This window comes from Camarhynchus parvulus, chromosome 7 (genome assembly GCF_901933205.1).
Source record: "Camarhynchus parvulus chromosome 7, STF_HiC, whole genome shotgun sequence".
Taxonomy (NCBI): Eukaryota; Metazoa; Chordata; class Aves; order Passeriformes; family Thraupidae; genus Camarhynchus; species Camarhynchus parvulus.
Genome location: NC_044577.1, coordinates 4,574,439 through 4,594,038, shown reverse-complemented (window position 1 = coordinate 4,594,038; position 19,600 = coordinate 4,574,439). Strand labels below are relative to the sequence as shown.

The 19,600-nt window shown below is 41.2% G+C and overlaps 1 protein-coding gene across 1 annotated transcript; it reads right to left on the bottom strand.

The window, feature by feature from the left end:
• Nucleotides 1-302: 302 nt before the first annotated feature.
• Nucleotides 303-16,352, bottom strand: ACADL (acyl-CoA dehydrogenase long chain). Its single transcript, XM_030952224.1, has 11 exons — nt 16,186-16,352; nt 14,637-14,798; nt 12,132-12,269; nt 11,558-11,722; nt 10,585-10,651; nt 9,204-9,368; nt 8,477-8,578; nt 6,543-6,656; nt 4,350-4,477; nt 2,287-2,373; nt 303-957 (listed from the first exon to the last, which is right to left on the bottom strand). Exons 1-11 carry the CDS (start codon nt 16,257-16,259, stop codon nt 864-866), a joined length of 1,296 nt encoding a protein of 431 aa, XP_030808084.1. The 5' UTR covers nt 16,260-16,352; the 3' UTR covers nt 303-863.
• Between the last annotated feature and the right edge of the window lie 3,248 nt (nt 16,353-19,600).

Below are 19,600 nucleotides of genomic sequence, written 5' to 3'. Positions count from 1 at the left end.
AGGACACCGCCCTCCCCTCACCCCCCCCGCGCGCCGGGGCCGTGTGGGAGGGGAGGGGGGAGCGCCGCTCCCCGCTCCGAACAGCTTCAACCATTAACGCCCGGCATGGGTAAAGAGCTAAACAAACCTCCTAAAGACACACAGTCCGAGTTACTATCGCAAATAAATAGCCCTCAAGTTAACCGGCGTCACACTGCCTCCCCTCTCCGAACTCCCCCTCAGCGCCCTGAGGTGAACACGGGCACAGAGGGAGAAGCCCCGTTTCCCCGCGGGCTTTGAAGTAACCGCAGACAAGCATGAGATTGCATAGAAATGCTTTATTATGTTTATTTGACCAAAGTAATTAAAATAAGGCGTTCCGGATTAGATGTAAACATAGAGGTCAGCTGCACGGCAGGTGGCTGCTGCACAGTGAGCAGGTGTATGGCAACAACAGCAAGAGTGTCAATTTCTGCTTCTCAAGAGGAAATACAAATTCAAAGTTATGTTAATATTTAATTTCGTTTGTTATAAATATGATTTCTCTCGAGATTTGATTCTGAAAAGCAAGGTTTGTATTCAACACAATGGGTTCAAGTCTGAAAGACCAAGAGTTCCAGAGATAAAATTCCCTTTCACTACTTCAGCTCTTGACACCCAGAGAACTACTCCGTGTTGTACAAAGACATCTAAATTTTAAGTTCATTAAATATTAGATATCCTGCATGTGAGCACACTGTTATTACTAACATGTGCTTTGTCACTTCCTTTAAAGAACATTATACAGCATATTTATTTTACTTACATTCTGATGTCTGATTTTACGCCATATATTAATATAGAAAAGGATTCTGCAAGATTCTGCAAAGTAGTAACCATCTGCCCTACTTGTCACTGACAATGTCTCTAGCAATAAGTTCTTTCATTATTTCATTGGTACCACCATAGATTGGCTGAACACGGGCATCCACAAAAGCTCTGAGGGAGGAAAAAAAACAAAACAAAGAAATATTACAAACAATGCCTCAGAATGACCATATATTAAAAGAAAAAGAGCATTTTATCTTTAAAGATCCCTCTTTTCAAAGTATACTCTTCCCATTGATAAAATAGTTCTTATTTTCTAAGAGGCTTCAACTACCTGGAATATTACAACTTTCCAGGATGCTGTGTGCCAAAGCAGGAACTGGGTCAGCATCTCTTCCCTGTTTGTTTATAGTGTAAAGTCTCCACTATTGCCTCTAATTAAACATAAAAAATAAAGCCCTATAAACCCAGACTCCTGTTACTACTCCACTCCCAATTCTTGTTCCTGGTGACAGCACACAGGATGATGACAGAGCTTTTCCATCTCCATTCTGCTTCGTCACACAGAAGCAACGTGGCATTCTCTGGAAATCTACTTATTACTGGACCTCAGAGATAATAAAACCCTGTGTGGGGAACTACTGTACACACAGACATGGAGAGGTTCAAGGACACCCCAAACTGGCCTGCCTTTAACAAGACCGTGCAGATCACTCACAAATTACACTCCATGAAAACATGGAGGAACAAGTGATTTTAAAGCAACATTTCATACTCAATGTATTTAAAGTTCTAAAAAAATCTGAACCTCCTCAGTTAAAAAAATTAGCTTACTTATGACAACTGCACAGCAGTCCTGTGTTTGCTATTTCTACCGTCAGATTACCACCTCTTTGATATATTTAATAAAAACAGCACAAAATCTCTACTGTGTCACATGACCTGAACACAAACTTCACAGATAATACATGAGGATATATAAAAAGCTCCATAAATGTCTCTAAATTCACAAAGTCAGAAAAAAAATGGGAATGGCAAATTTCTTTGTCTACATATAAATCTCTTAACTTCTTAATTTTCAAAGGTGTAAAAAAGCCAAATGTAGCCAGTTATGCTCTTGATTTAATTACTTGATACTCAGTGGTAGAAGAAACATGTTTTCTTCACCCATATGCATTTAATTTCAGATAAAACATAAAACCAGCTCCCCTCATGTCTACTTTTTATAGTTTTGCTGTTTTTTCAATTTTCTTCTAAAGCCCAACTTTTCTGTTGAGAAAAAAAAACAGATAGTAATTGCTGAACCGATTTTGAGTTATTTGGAGAACCAAAACAAAGCCTTCCTGCAGACATCTGTACAGTCATTTCAATTAAGCATGACAAGAAAATGAACAGTAAATCACTACCAACACTAAACAACTAACACACAGATGCAAAGGAAGTGCCTCATTTGACTTTGCAGGTAATCTTTCATCACACAATCTGAAATGTTCCACTTACTTTGCAATTGGATACTCCCACATGTACCCCCATCCTCCGTGCATTTGTACACACTGGGTAGCGATGCTGTTTTGGAGATCAGAACACCTTAAATGGCCAAAAGGAAATTTGCTGTTAGAAGGACATCATGTTGCAAAACATTACAAAAGATAAAGATATGTTAACAAGACAAAAACATAACATCATTTGTAAGAAAGAAATACTGCTCAATGGAATGCATTAAAGGTTTGTTCCTTTTCTGGGACAGCTTATGGAGAAGGAAAGGTTTCAAAACAGACAGGCTTGTTTACCTTTCTCACAGGCCAAGAGAATCCTTTTGTGAAGCAAGTTTTTACAGTCTCTTTTCTTGCCAAATCACTCAGCTTTGTCAGAAATTAACAATAATCCAGGCTTCCCCCCAACACTGCCATTAGCTACACACCAGGATACTCTTTGAGCATAACCATCATCTGGGCATAATTTATTTTCTGCAATAAACTTTCCCAATAGCTTTTTCTGCAATAGCCTTCGATTCTTAAAACAGACTGTAATTCTCCAACAACATTTGTTGACTACAAAATATGTATCTAATAGCAAAAAAAGAAAAAAAATTTTCCAGCTCAAGCTGTAGTTAGAAGACATGGAAAAAAACCACTTTCTAGGCATACAGCTTTCAGTGGCAACAGAAGAAATGAAAATGAAAAACTAATTGCTTCTCTTGGAATAATGGTCTTTTCCCCAAACCATCTCCTCATTCATTTAAATCCTTACAGTTTATGATATCAAATGTAATTCTGCACCTGTAAGTTACTGTAATTGTCTTTCCTAAATATATCCTCAAATTCAAAGTTTTAGGTATGTACCAAAACCTGTCACCACAAGAAAAACCAAACCAAAACAACCCTACAGACCTTTTCCAGGTATGAAAAAAGAGATGCACAAACCAGGTTTTAAACCCCTTCAAAGCTGTAACTCAAGTCATTGACTATACAAAAAGTTTGAAGGAAAATTCAAGACTGGAAAGAATGTCCCACTACATTAGGGAATAAAGCAATTCTACATCCAAGGATTTTCTAGACCATTTAAGTGAGTCTTATGGAAGGGTCACAGGGACACCAGGAAGGAAAGAGGAAACCCACAACAAATCATGCTGGTAAACAGCTGTGAAAGTGAGGGATTTTCAAAAGCCTTGCTGAGGGAAATTTGTTGAGGAAGTGAGTCTGCATACCTCAGCTGGCATTAGTTGCTTTCTCCTCCTCAAAATGGAATGCCTCTGCTTCTGTACCTGGTACTTCCAGGTAATCACTGCCAGGAATAGCACTCAGAACCTTTCCTTCCATTGTAAATATTTCTGCTCATTTCCTCTATACTTATTTTGAAAAGCCTAAAAACTGTAAGCGTGTGTATCTTCCATAAATTTCTTTGCTTGTGTCTCATGTGGGTTTTTTCCTCCCATCTCTGCTACAAGCTATAACTATACAAATTCATGTACCACCACCTTAGATATTTCTTAGATATTGTTTTGCTCTGGTAAAACTAAGTTAACATATGACACCACCAAGTACAGGGTGAGGGAGAAGTAGTTCTGGACAATATAGGAAAGCACTGTTCAGTCTCAGTTACAGCAACAGCTGTAGCCAACTATTTCTTCCCCAAACCAGCTAGCTTTGAAAACTGGCTAGGCCAAACAGCTATTCATAAGTAACATTAACTAAACAGTGTCACAGAGCTTCAAATATATTTAAATTTGGCCCCAAATATTCAAATTTTGCTTCAAAAACCAAAAAGCCATATACCCCATTAAAAAAAAACAACAAAGGAAATGAAAAAACCACCCAACAATAAATCGCTAACAATAAAATGCAAATTTTTGTTTAAATACCAATGGAGCACTTGTTTTTACTTAAAGCTAAAGCAGAGGCATGATGTTGTTATTAATGGAAGCCTATTTTAAAATATGCCTTTATTTTGAAATTGATCTGGTTAAGCAACCCTGGTTTTCAATGTAACTCTGATTTTTGCTGCCCACACCATTAGAGTTAAGACCATGCCAGTGACACTCCCAGATGACTGTGAGCACGTACCAGTACTTGGCCATGGAGGCTGTGGCAGAGTCCAGGCGTTTGTCTGCATGCAGCTGCAAACAGTTGTCCATAAAAGCTCGGCCCACACAAATCTGAGTCTTTATTTCAGCCAACTTGTGCTGTACTGTCTTGTTTTGGAAGAGGATAGAGAGGGGAGAGGAAAGAAGTACAGTGCAGTTTAATACTTTAGGTAGAAAATGCAGCATTTGCCAAAAGGATTGCTGTTAGAAATCACTATTTCAAACTTCAGCTCTGTACCTCAGAAGACACCAGACAATTATGTATTCACCAGTCCTATTAGACAAAGTTACTGCTATTTACTTCCCAAGGTCAACTCAAAACACAAATTTAAGAGAAAAAGCACAAGAGAAAGGGAAAACAAATTCCTAGAGAGCACATGGCAGAAGGCCCAGAGCGCTCTGTCACTCTCGGCTCCCTCTGGCAAGAGAATGTCCTTTCACTCGTAGAGCCATGAACTTTCCCAATTAATAACACTTCACCATCTGTTGAATGCTTTTTCTATGTATTCTTCAGCGTTTAAGCTACATGCAAAGAGACTGAAGCAAAAAATAAAAGGAATTTTCGAATATCAAAGTTTTTCAACACTGAGTTCTGTCACATTGGAAAAGAGGTTTAGATAGAAGAAGTAAAATCCATCATAAGGTTATGTAAAACCAGACCAGGCAGGCATTCAACCATTTTCTTGTAATTCTGGTAGGGAGGGGATAAAAACATCACCCACTAATAAAAGTTCTTTCTTATTTCAGTTCTAGAAATATATATTTAAAAAAAAAATCTTGCTTCCCCTTGACAAGAAATACACTGGACCAGTGTACTACTACAAGGAAAGAATTCATTTCAAATCTGTAATGTGGCATGACTAAATGAATTAGCCCAAGGCAGAGCTCTAATTGGAAAGGATTATTTATAATATGCACACTCAAGGCAACAGCAACAAAAAGAGATATGCAGAAATTCATTATTTTGGCAAAAATAATATACATTTTGAAATTTATTGTCCACCTGCTGGTGGCCTAGCCTAAAAAGGGAGATTATTTTGGAGACCTCTGCAGAGTGAACTACTGCAAAGAGGAAGCATCTCCAACCTACATTTAAACAAGTTAAAATCTAGTTCTTTTGTATTTCAGTCACACAGTGAAAATTCCATCTGGAATTATGGATTCCTGAAGGTTAACTTTAAAAACTATAAAGATCATAATCTCCTGAAGGATATCTAGCATTCCAGCCTCTTAAAGTTTCAGCTCTGGTGCTCTTCACAACTAAAGATTTGAGTCAGACAACATCTCAAGACGTGGAAATTGATTTTTTTGTTAATTATTTCAAAAGTATATCAAAAAAAGAGGCAGCCAACACCTTTAGCCCAGATGAGTCAGTTCTATCCTATACACCAAACATGCAGGAGCTTGGCCTCCTTCATCCCTAGCAGTTAATGCTGTTGTCAGGAAAATTGTATTATAGCAATCCTGTGGAAAGCAATATCTATTTTATGACTGCAGCTAAAGAGTGTAGGCACAAACATCTCAAAATTCAATTATCTACCCCCATCAGGAGTGAGCTCTGCCCACAGAGCATCACCCAACAGTTTTACATGCACTTAAACACCCAGACTGCTGCTGGCTGAGGAATCTCATTACAACATTCATGAAGCACCTCCACAGCACTCGGGCAGCAAGGTCACTGCTGGGAGTCCCCCTCCTCCGGGGGCATCCAAAATAATTTTCCTGCAATGCTCTGTGTGCAGAGAACACCTGCACAAGCAGCCCCCAGGATTTCAGCAGAGACAAATAGGGGCAGGTGTGATGGACCCTGCGATTAGGACCTCTGGCAGTAAAATGCCAGCCTCAGATGAACAAGGGAATCATTCCCCAGCTGCAGCAAGGAGCCAGGATACTTCCTGCTATTTCCTTCTAAGAAACAGCACTGCTGGGAGATTACCTACCCAAGTCATAAAATATATACATTAAGGCTTTTCTGGTGCTTCTTTAAAATTATTCTTTTTGCATTTCAAAAATGAAAAACAGGCACTGAGGCAAAAACCAGTCCCAGTGAAAGCTTTGAAAATGACCCTTTCAAAACAGCCCAGTGATTTTCATTTGGTCACTACTTCACATGCATAGCTGTACAGCAAACACACACTAGAATCTGCACACATGCATCTCAGTTCTAACTCACCTGCAAATGTGCAATTGTCTTCCCAAAAGCTTTTCTTTGCCTCACATAATTCCTTGTTTCTTCAAACATGAATTCACAGCTAGCAAGAGCCATATCAGCAATTAGCAGTCTTTCCTTTTGAAACACAAATTACAGAATGCAGTTGAGTTAGTCCTACATTTCTCCACATCAGATGCACAATTAGGACACAGATGTTCAGTGCTGTTCATTAAGGGAGTGGGAGCACAAGTCACATAAAACATCAAACCAGACATACTGCATTACTGAAATTAATGAGTTGGACAAATGCCTTGCTGTCTAAAGCTCACTTTTAAGGCTTTAGTGGCGTAATGCTCCATCACCATGACTCAAAAAATAGCTACAGATCGACCACAGGAATCTTACTGACTGAAAAATTCACTTCAGATTCTGTTTCAATTATTGGCTTCCACTGCTCAGCTAAAACAACAACTGTATTTATCGATTTCAATAGGACAACTCTATGGGGGAAAAGGCCTACAAAAAATGTCTCGTTTTTCCTTCTTCATTGCACAGTGAAAAACAAAAACTACATCCAGAACAATGTTTTCTGGCAACACTGAAACAGTCTGATGCACTGCATTGAATCTGTTAGTGGGATGTCTATGTAAAGCATTAAAAGATTTCCTTTGATCAGGTTTTGTATTTACTCATAGTATAAAATTAAAAAATATGATCCCTACCAAATGAGGCAAGTGTGTCATAGCTTTGACAAAGCACAGACACATGTTGGAAAATAACATTGCCTCCTTGTCCTCCAAAATAATTCCAAAATTTCATAAACTGACTTGTAAAGTAGCAAGATATTTTGGCAGCTAAACAATTTCTTTACTTTGTTGCATGAACAGAATTCCATGTAACTTTAATATGCTTCTACTTGCAGAAGAGCTAGAACAGCAGTGCTTGTTTCTTGAAAGACAAGGCCAAATGAATCAGAGATGTCCAAACTATACTTAATGTACTAACCAAAGTGCTTCCATGCTAGAAGTACACAAGAAATCTGTGGTATGTTCTTTTTAATACACTGCCCTCAGGTTTTTCAGTAGGTGGGTTGCTGATAAAGAGATCTGTCTTTGAGCTGGTGGGATATCAACACTTTTAGCAATGCCCAAAGAATTCTACACCTAGCACTGTGTGCCTCAGTTAAAAATCAGCAGTATCAACACAACATTGCACACAAGACTGTCAGAGACTGGAAAAGATTGATGTCTTGAGACATTTTGGGATGAATGCGTGGGGGTAGGGGGGCAGGATGGACCCTGCTCTGCACACCACAGTCCCCAGCAAGCCCTGCAATGTCTGTCAGGTGTGGCACACTGCAGGCAGTGCCCCACTCTTGCCAAAGCCAGCTCCTGAGTGGCTGAGAGACCATAATCCCATTTGGGAGGGCCAGGGTGCCTCTGGGGTTTAAAAGGCTGACCACAAGGGGACCTTGTCTTGACCCTATCAGCTTCTTGGAGTCTCTACCTCATTATCACTGGAACTCAGGAGTTGGTAGTTACATGTGTGTTTTTTCTGTATTTTTTTCTATCTTTCTCCCTTTCTTCTTCTAATTCTCTTTCCATGGAACATTTTGGGTAATGTAACATTGGACAGGTTTAAAGGTTGCTAAGCTAAACAGACTAAGTTAATGCTAAGGCAAGTGTTTTATGTTAATTGGATGTTGCGCACACCCTTTGTCTAAGTTCCTTGATTTTCTACATTTTGCCAGTAAACTTGGATACTTTTGATCTCTTGAGAATATCTGGTTGCTATTTCTCCTGTGAGCTTAACCCATAGAAATGTTTTGGGGTTTTACAAAGGTATCCCCCTTCAGCAACCCAGGTGGCTCACCACAATACATGAACTTCACAACTAATGACAAAATCTGTGTCTGTATTCTTCCTGCAGACAGCAAACACTCACATTCCTTTTACCTGAGGCAGCTCTGCCATCAGATAGTAGAAGCCTTTGTTCTCTTTTCCAAGCAAGGCACTGGCTGGCAACCGCACATCTTCAAAAAACAGCTCTGCTGTGTCCTAAGAGGATTTGAAATGCAACAGTTGAGAGTCTGACATTCTCATCCCATTAAACTAACTTTTCCCTATTGTTTTCTTGCTACTGCACACCTTAACTTGAAATCCCAGATTTAGCCTGGAAGGATCCTCCAGAAGTCATCGAGCTTACATCCTACTCAGAGCAGCTCCAGAAAAACAATCAGCTGAGGGTCTTGTCTAATTAAGCCTTCCAAAGCTCAAAAGATGAAGGCTCCAGGTCTCTCTCAGCCCCTCTGCAAATACCCAATCACTTTTCTGGTGGACCTTTTTTCCTAATACATACTAAGAATTTTCCTTAATGTAACTTGTGTCCTTTGCCACTCTCTTCCTCAAAAAAAGATCAGGCCCCAGCATCTCTATAGCTAAACACATCAGTAAATTCTTTCAGGCTTCTTCCAAGTAAATGCATCCAGCTTCCTCAGCCTCTCTTTGCACATCACATGCTTCAGACTTCCACAGGCAAAATCAGGATCCGTTACATTGCATGTTTCTGCTCTGAAGTCTAACAACTAGAACACAACCATAGTTCCATCTTATATTTCTTTAGGAGCTGCCAGGCATTAAGTGGGTTTAGACTCTCTCCAAATCAGAGACTGTATGAACTCACTTGAGCTTTCAGGCCAATTTTGTTGAGTTTGCGCCCTTTGATGAAACCTTTTGTTCCGTTTTCCACCAGAAAAAGGCTGATGCCATGAGCAGGGGATCGGGCCTCCCGGTCTGTAACCGCAACCACGATCACCACGTCGCTCATCCAACCATTAGTGATGAACACCTGTAAGAAAAAGGAATTTAGAATAAAGCAAGGTGGATAGAGGTTAGAAGAGATCACCAAGTAGCAGAAAGTAAAATTACATTGACACTTTCAGAGGTGAAATGAAAGGCAAGGTTCAAGTGTCCAGAAGAATTTCAAGCTTCAGATATTAAGTGTTTAGGAACAAGGCAGACGTTAATTTGAGAAGCATTGTGTGGGGCACAAGTGTAAAGTTAAAGAATGCACAGATCTGTTTCTTCTGTCTGTCCCATGATAAAGAAGGAATACAGTACCAAATGTAGATATTAAATAAACACAGAGATTCTCTTGTCTAGAAATTACATTATTTAGGCATAACACTCAAAACTATCAACAGCTTCTTGTCACAACTGTTTACAATTACCCTGCAGAACAACTCATGAGCCTGTCAAATGGATCCATCTTCAATCCAGCAAAAGAAAGCTTTCTGTTCTGTGTGGCTTCAAATGAGTGGCATGGGCACCTTTTTAGCAGCTATGCATATATATCTGCTTGCACACATTGTCACCACTGAAATTCAGCTAAGACCAGAAGTCTCTATCAGTACTGTTATCAACAGCAGTACAAAATAAGATTAAGACACTTCATAGCTTTCAAAAAAATGGTCTGTTGAACCTACACTCCCACTTCAACATTATTTCTGCCCTCTTATTTTTCATTATGGTAATGAAAAAACTGCTTTGCCACAACTTGACAACACAGTGAGAGCATCTGATGCAGCTGGTTTTTTTTTCTAACAAGACCAGCAAGCTCCTGAATAAAGATTGCATTGTGGCAGCACAAATTTTTACTCAGGCCACAGAAAATTTCACAGCAGTAGTATATATTTTTTATTGCTAAACATCAGTACTGAGAACCATACTGCTCATACTACACAGCACATTTTTCCCCCTCTCCTTCACAGTTTAAGGGAAAATAAGCCTTTTAATAGGCTTATTTTTAAGTTACAAAAAAACCCTATACAAGCCCTCCCATAAATCAGTTTGTAAATTGCCACCAACAGACATGTCTCAAGACCTGTTAAAAAAAAGGTAACTGGAAAAAAAAACAACCAAAAAAACATAACCCACACAAAAAACCCAAACCAAAAGTAAAAGGATTGGGAGGAGATGCTGAGAGCAGTGCACATCCTGCTGCATTTAGCTAAATGTGTTCAGGTCCTAAAGCCCACGAGCAGCATGTATGTCAGTGCACTTACCTTACTCCCATTAAGAATCCAGTCACTTCCATCTTTTTTTGCATATGTCCGTACTCCCTGCAAGTCACTGAAACAGAAATCAAAAGGTCCTTCAAAAAACCATCCCAGAAGCTGCAATTTGTATCTTGGATTCTATCCAGTACACAATAAGGGAGATTTTATACCATCCGGACATAGGCTCAGTGAAAGAATAGTGGGACATTGTGAAACAGCCAGGTGTAACAGAAGCCACAAGCAGGGTGTGGAAAAGGATGATAAATCTGTGCAGCCATACAGGAGCATGAGACCCTACTTCCCCATCCCTGCCTGTGGGAGGTGGTGTAATGCAAGCACTGACATCAACAGGTCAAGGTCAGCATCCACTTACACAGTACACTTCAGACAACAAATGGCAGATAAAACCAATCCTCTTCACAGGTTCAATCCTGATCAGGAGGCTCTGTGAAAAGCCATGAGCAACATCTGCCATTTGTAGAAACCTCACACCAACAGGGTTTGTACTTCACATGTCCCTCTCTCTTTTGCAAACTGGTCAGATCAGCAGTGTCTACTCCAAACATGTGCTGGGCAAAGAGGGACATTTCTCTGAAAGGATTCAGAGGAAAGAAAAACAAGGTGTTCTGTTCTACAGAAAAAACTAACAGTAAAGCCAAGCCTTCTTTACCAAAGTATGTAATTTCCACTTTTTTTCTCATGTTGTAAGTATGTTCACATGACAAGCAAGTTGATAACTATTTGCAGAAGCAAATACAGAGCATATTTCCCCACAGTGGGACAATACAGAAATAGATTCTGAGCTATCTTGAAATTACAAAGCTGTAATAAAGTAATCTATAACAGGTTTTTTGAGTCTTGCCTATAACGTGGGATAATCTAGTCTGTAAAGTAACTAACCAGGAGGCTCAGAATGTTTTTCACTGAAAGCAACAGACAGCAAATAATGCTGAGACCATTGTTTTAGTATTTGGCTTACCTGCCAGCTCCAGGCTCTGTCATGGCAATAGCTCCAATGCATTTGCCTGCAACCATCTGGGGGATAAAGTGTTTAATCTGTTCTTCAGAGCCATAGTTTGCAATGTAGGGCATGACTATATCTGAGTGAAGGCTGAACCCTGGGCCTGTACAGTTAACATACATCCTGGAAAAAAATGGGAGGGGGGAAGTTCAGAAAAAAGTCCTACCAAAGACTTGAATGCTGAACTTGCACCATTACAACACAGAGACAATGATGAAGAGAAGCCCACTACACAGAAGTCTCAGATCTTTTACCATTATTTACAGAATTTAATTTCACAGCCAAATGGGTACATAACCTACCAGGATATAAAAAAGGCTTCCCCCAGTCACAAAGCCAATGTTACTCAAACAATGATACAAAATACTTAAAACAGGAGGGATTTACATATATGTAAATTATCCTTTCCACAGCAAAGAGAACATCATTTTCTGTAAGCAAATGCAGTCCATAATTAGGACAATTTATGGAAAAAAATACAGTCACAAACAATAAGATCATTGAAATTCTTCCTGAAGCCTGCAGTACTCACTGCTCCTCCCAGACGATGGCTGAAGAGAGAATATCTGCTCCAATGCCTCCATGCTTTTCAGCAATAGCAACACCCAGCAAGCCCTGCTGTCCAGCCTTTTCCCAGAGCTCCCTGCTCACTTGGCCATCCTTCTCCCACCTGTGGAATGAACACAAAGCCAGGGTCACAGACTGAACCCCCCACATGCTCCTGTTTATCTGCTTCACACTGGAACACCAGCGGACAGTGTGAAGGGACACAGACAGCTCTGTGTCACAGCCAAGAAACAGTGGCTTAACCACAGAGCTTCTAATCTTCAAGTCCACAGATGACACTGGCATTGCAGGGACACCAGCTGCAAAACAAGTCTGAATTCCTGCTTCCAATGTGTAACCTGACAAGATTTCATTAAGACTTGTTATGACTCTTACACCAGACTGGGATTTAAGCAATTTAGCCCCAACCATCTGGATAATTACAGGCAGGTCTTTATCCTCCTAACATTCCATTTGTAAATGTACATTTACCCACATAAAAAATGAGTATAATTATATTACTTATTTTATATGTATATATATTAATATATAATATTATCATTATATTATTTATTATCATCATTATATTTCACCAAAGATTTCAACTCTACCAATGAAAAATGCTTTATCAGAACCAATGATACCATATTAGTCAGTTTTGTATAAAAATCTGGCCCTGTGCACTTCTTTTGAGCCAGCACTGTATCTTAGTAAATTACTGCTTTAAGGTACTTTCAAGTTTGTGTAAACAGATAAGGTTTATCTGCTGACAGTTTGCAAACTTTAACACCATAGGAATCACCTATTCCTGGAAAATTAATGCCTCTTTATGAGGTTTGCCAACTCAATAGGGATGCCCATTAATGGTCCAGGTTTTCTTTTTTTTTTAATGCCTTTATTCTAATGCCACAGTTTAAAAATTATATGGTAAACAGATTATATCAGAGACATTGCCCTGACACACCTGTAAACATTGTATCAGAGACATTGCTCTGACACACCTGTGTGCCAGCAGAGCTATACCACAGCTATTTACCTGCAGTTAACCAAGTATCTTATCCTACATACAACAGAGAACCATAGAATCACAGAATGGTTTGGATTGAAAAGGACCTTAAAGCTCATCTAGTTCTGACCCCCTTCAATGAGCAGGGACACCTTTCACTAGCCCAGGTTGCCCCAAGCCCCATCCAACCTGGCCTTGAGCACTCCCAGTGATGGGGCAGCCACAGCTTCTCTGGGCAAGCTGTTCCAGTATTTAAGCTGATTCACAGAGCTTTTGCTCCTACACTGGACAACTTAAAATCTCTTTTTACCATCTTTGCTTTCCCCCTGATCCCCACTTTCAGGGACATTCCTGTCCCTCCTTTGCCCAGCACCAAAGCTTCTCCTCCTCCCAATAATCCAGTTAATGTTCTGTGCCTGAGGCCTCCTTGTTGCCTTGAAAGGTGTGAGGACAGAGTGGTTCACAGGCCACTGAAGTGAGGCAACAATACAAGTTGAACTTGATACAGCCTCCCTAAGAAACTGTTGCATCAGCAAGATGGCAAATAGGATCTTCAGCAGCCTCAAGCAGAGTCAATATATGTCCACAAACCTGCCCTCGACGCCCTTCCAACACAAAATGAGGGAAAACATCTGGTTTTATGGACAGAATATGACTGTACAGTGAAAGAGCATATAAAAGGTTATAGTTTGAGGATTTAAAAACCCAAACTGTCAACAACCCTGCTGTAAGCCTCCTGCTGCTCATTTTGCCCCAGAGCCATGATGTTCCACTCACTCAACTGAGGCACCTCAGCTGTTTGTGAATACACACTTCAGCTGTGTCAGGATCCTCTCATCTAGAAGGGCAATTTTAGAATAAGCCCATTGCATACCCTGAGATAATTTCTTTCATTTTCACCACTATAATGTGATTGGATATGACTAAAATAAGGCTAAAACCACCCTCCAGCTCTAGTTCAGTGGAATTTCAACACTTCTACTCTGCACAGAAAATGCACATATTTCCACAGAAACAAAAAACAAAGAAATTCAAAGATGTTTTGTGTAAGTTTCTTGGTAATACATAGATATGTACTTGCATGTAGCTACAAAACCTACTGCAAGAGAGAAAGTCCAAAGCCTTTTTCAGCGACTATTTCCCAATAGTGTGGGAACTGAACTGCCTCCCAACTCTGCGCCAAAAACTTCTCTATCAGTTAATCCCAGAGGCAGGGAAACTTTGCTGCAACTCTGCAAACTGCATTTACCTGCTTGTGGGCATAAGGATGCCTACACTGGAGCTCAAAGGATGCATACAATTTTGATTATGTATGTTTTCCTTCATGCATGACTTTCACGGGTTTGTTTTAATTTGGTAAATTTGAAATAGAAAGCCTGTACATGAAAACTTATAATCTTTATATCCTGCTGTATCAGAAGTAACACCACAGAAAGCATTTGGGGAAAAATGAATTTTGGCAAACCAAAATGTTTAGGTTCTTACTCTGCATGAAAAGGCAGCACTTCTTCCTGAAAGAATTTCCTGGCACTCTCCCTGAAGATATCATGATCTGATGAGAAGATCCTCCGAATTCCTACATCAGTCAAAGTTTTCGCAGAAGATGGCTCCAGGCGCTTTGTGCCATGCTGTTCTGTCTGCAGAGGACTGGAAAAAGACAAATTCATGCATCTGTTAGGACACAGGCACCCTATTTGCCTTTTAAAAGGGAGGAAACTCCTGTGTTACTAAACACAGCTCACATCCCAACTCTGGCACACCATGAGGTCTAAAGGATACCCATGATAAATACAAAGAACTAACAGACACTGCACTCCACTGAGCTATTAATTCAGGAAAAGCTGATTTGCCCTTAACACTTCAAATAAACTAAAAACAATAATAATACATATATAAGTAGAAGAATAAAATTATCCTAATGAAAACAAAACCTTCAACAACAAGAAAAACCCTTTAACAGTGGTAAATGTCAGTAGTAGAAACCACACAAGGAAAAGTCTAATTATGAAATAAGAAAGAAGGGGTTATAACACTTTTGTAGGGGTTTGGAACATCAAGGATGACATACTATTTTAAGGCTGAAATGAAAATTTCACTTCTCATATTTGTGCATTGGATTTTTTTACTTGCTTTTATTGTATTGCTATGAAACATCAGAAACTTTCAGTAGAGAGCTAAGTACATGGAAAAGGCATTCAATTTTCCTTTCCCGAACTATTTTATTAGTCCCTCAGTTCCTCTGCACATCACCTGTGTGTAGTCCTACAGAACTCAGCTGAGCCTGTGCTTATTTACTCTGCTACAGAGACAGAGTCTTTATTTACTACGACATGTAGCTACTCAGGCTCTGCCAGGGCAATAATCCCCCTGAAACACAGACTCTACTTATATCTAATAATATTTGGAAAAAACGAGATACAGCAACTTGCCTGTTGAGCACTTTGTACCCTCAAAGCTAGACACACAATGACTCTCTCAAAACCTCCACCTTATTTTTAAAGCTGCTTAAGACGATGTTGAGCTTTATTTAAGCCCAACCTTTTGTTTAATTGTGCCACAGAGGGAAGGGCCTGGCTGCTCCCTTCTTCTCACACAGGGAAAGACAAGCGGCAGGTCCGGGAAGGTGCGATCCCACTCGTGCCCTTCTGCTGCTGCCCGGGGGAACGCGGTGCCCGGGCAAGGTCGCGCCCGCTGTCACTGTCACTGTCACCTGCTGCCAACACGGGACCCGCTGCTCCCGGCAAGTGGAGCAAAGGTCGGCACATCACGGGCACGGATGTACCGGGGCTCTTCCAGGGCCCCCACACCCATACAGCGCCTGTAACACTCCCGTTACACCTACAGAGACCACACGCACCCACACCCTCCGAGCACACTGAGGTGTGCACACACACCCGCACAGAATGGACAGACAAACAGCCTAGCCCCGAGCAGTCGGGCAAAGCCATTCACCCCGCGTTCTTTGCGGAACCCAAGCTCAGGGACGCTCAGCCACCCTTACGGCTCGCTGCCCACCACGGCCGGTCCCGCTCACCTGGGCTGGGCGGAGAAGGGCCGGCAGCCGGCGGCCCTCAGGAAGCCTCGCAGGCGGAGCAGCCGGGCCGCCATCTTACGGGGCAGGGCGGGACAGCAAAGGGCGGCACCGCCACTGGAGCCCGTGAGTTGTCCCTACGCCCGCCCACCTACGGCTGGAAATCCCTTCCGGGATGGGGGCGGGAGCACCGTGAAACAGCAGTATAATTCATGTTTTTCTAATGTAGCTTTGCAATTGCGTCACGGACGGGAGCGGCAGCAAAGCCGGACGAAGGGGTTGCAGCGCGCTAAAGGCTGCCCGTGTGACGGCAGCCGGCGTGAGGGGCGAGCCGCCGGGCTACGGCTCCATCCTCCTCCTCCTTCTTCTTTCCCCTCAGTAAAGGAGGTGTCACACCCTGGACCGGCATGGTGGGAGGCTGAGCCCCCGCCCCTGAGGGCTGCCCGTTCCTGGGCTTTTCGCCACTTCACCTTCTCGGGCCCGGTCCTCCTGCTGTCAGCAGGTTTTGATTGGCACGACCGGCCCACCAAAATAATTTAGCACACTTTTTGTGTGTGGGGGGGGCGGGGAGGGTTCTGTATTTTTTGGGTTTTTTTGGGGTTTTTTTTGTTTGTTTGTTTGTTTTTTATTTATTTATTTTTAGGGAGTTTGTTTGTTTGGTTTGGGTTTTTTTTTCTTTTTTTTTTCCTGGTTCTCTAAGTTAGGTGGTTTACTATTCTCATACGTAGGGGCTTTCCCAAAGTGGAGGTGTTGTTCTGAATGTTACCCGTCGCCCAGCACCAGTTCACACACGGAAGCAAAGTTTTGTGGGTTTTTTTTTTTTTTTTTTTTTTTTTTTTTTTTTTTTTTTTTTTTTGTTTTATTCTAGTTTGTGTAAAGTAAGGAGCTGGGTGCTAACCCATAAAAGGCTAGCTCCACATTCATCAAAGCTTTACGCGACGTTCAGACTTTAAAAGACAAAGGCATATATTTTATTACATAACCTCTTTACTGATTAGTACTCAAGCCCGTGTTTGCAATTTTTTTTCCCACTTCTCATGCAAATTAGTCCTCATGCGCAGTTCTTCCCTCCGTTTGAGTCTGGAGTCTAGTTCTTTAGGGAAGAGCAAACCACTGGAAGTGGGGAGAAGGATAAAGATTTAACAGTTTGCTCACAGTTCTTCATCCCTTTGGCTCCTGAGGTCACCCTGCTGCAGGGGGTACAGTCCTGGCAGAGGATACTCTCCCAAGTCAACCATTTAGGGAGAGTTTTGAGCCTTAAATGGGCATCTTTCCCCAAGAAAGGAGCTCCTATCAGTTTATTTTACCTACAATACCCTGACCTACAAACTGACAGATATAACTAGATATGCATTGAGGTCTGATATCAGATCTGATAACTAGATTTGATATCTAGAAAATATGTGTTACCAATCATCATTAAATAAGGGGTTAAAATTATATACAGTCCTCATAACTGGGGTTTTACATTATTCCCTCACTTCCTGTGTGGTGGTGTGGAACTTTCAGGATTTACCCTCTGGAGTCATAAGATGGCACAAAAAAATTCAGCAAAAAGGAAGTTTTGAACCTTGATGTTTGTTGAGAAATAAAAAAAAATTAAAAATAATTTAAAAAAAGCTGAAAAGGCTCAAAGTGCAAAGCAGATTGGACCAGAAGATATTTTTCAAAACTTCATCATTTTAAACTAATACTTCAGTGGGAGTGAATTGCACAAAATCTGTTGAAAGAATGCTTGTGGTTTGGGTGTTTTTTTATATTGATCCATACTCTACACCTGTTGTAAAGTTTGTAAACACATATAAAAATATTTTCAGCTACAGTGTTCCTGCCCCTTAAGCCGGGAGATGGCACTAGGGGAATAGCTATTCCTATGGATGGGCGTGTCTGAAAGCAGCAATGCCTTTCGACCAGGGACGGTGTTTCCAGTGTGACACATCGGCAATACTCAGAGCTGTCTGTATTTGCAGACAGAACCGGTTGCAGCCCGGAAACTTGACCTGTTTTTTTTTCATTTGGGAGTCTGATCTCGTATTATTATATCAGAGTAGGCAGGAGGGAACAATGCAGGAGCAGTTGAGAGGAAAAAAGTGAAAAGGAGACTGTTGGGAATTACTGAACTTGCGTGCCTAGAGGTAAAATTTGGCTATGTTTGTCAGGTACAGCCTCCTGGAAAGTGCCTTCTTTAAGCTGGTGTGGGCTCCTGGGTAAGCCCAACACCTTGGTTATAGGTCTGTTAGCAAGCAGGAGGCTGACAGGGAGATTTGCATTTACAGTCTTGATAGCTTTATTGCAGCAAGAAAATCTGGCAGGACCTATCCTATCATGTATGCACTGTAACAGAGCTGAGAGATGGTAGATCTTGTCCTAAGCCACAGAAAAGTAAACCTTTCCAGGTTTTTAGGATCCATTTCTGGGATCAGGGAATACATTTAACAGACAGTGGCAATCAGACTGACGTTTGGCATTCTTTGGGGAAGAAGGGTGGCTACAAAAAATAGGACATTCAGAACAACCTTTTTCCTTTTTAATGTGCTTGCAGAAAACAGAGTAGGAGTAGATACTGACTGCAACAGGACAGAGAGTGCAAATGCATTGTTGCTTGTACAGATGCTGTTTCCTGTTCAGGATTGGGCTTTTCTTGCAACATGCTAATGGGTCTTTACAGAGAGGTCTCTGCACCTCTGTTCCTCCCAGAGGCATAGTAACAGGCTGAAATCTCTAATTCTTATTTTCTGCCCTTCATGGTGATGTTTTCTCTTTGTTGTGGTCATCTCCCATACCAGTACATGGCCTGTCCCTCCTTCCTGAACTCTGGTGTAGGCTCAGGAGGGGATAGGGTTTGCCCTGGGTTGCTGGTGTCAATTGTTCTCCCCTGCTGGGTTAGTGGCAGACCTTTTCCTTTGACACTCCAAACTGCCCAGAGCTCTGTTACTCTGTGATAAACACTAGATAGATAAACATACTCAGAAGTAACAATATCCACTCCTCTGGTATTAGAACTGTTGTCAGCATAACAGTCAGAGAGCTCCCCTACAGCGTGTACAGCCCTGACCTGAGGACTTCGTGACATTTGGGCTTTGCTATGAATTGGTTTGGTTGAGCAGTCAAACTTAATGTTAATCTGAGAAACATCTATTCTCCAGACATGAAGAGTGTACAAGTATATTCAGGCAAAAACCAGCCATATAAAAAGAAATACCTCTTTTTAAGAAGAGATAATTTTTGCAGTCTTTCATTCCCACTGCAAAGTAAAAGAACTTTTAAAGGAATTGAGCAAACAAGTCTCACTGTATGCTTTTTTCCTGTCAAATAATTCACCTGCAAGTTTCCATGTGTATTCCTGAGCTGGGATATCATCAGCCTATTATGTCTGCAGCAGCATCTGTTGCTGTGGAAGGGTGTTCTCCTCCAGGGA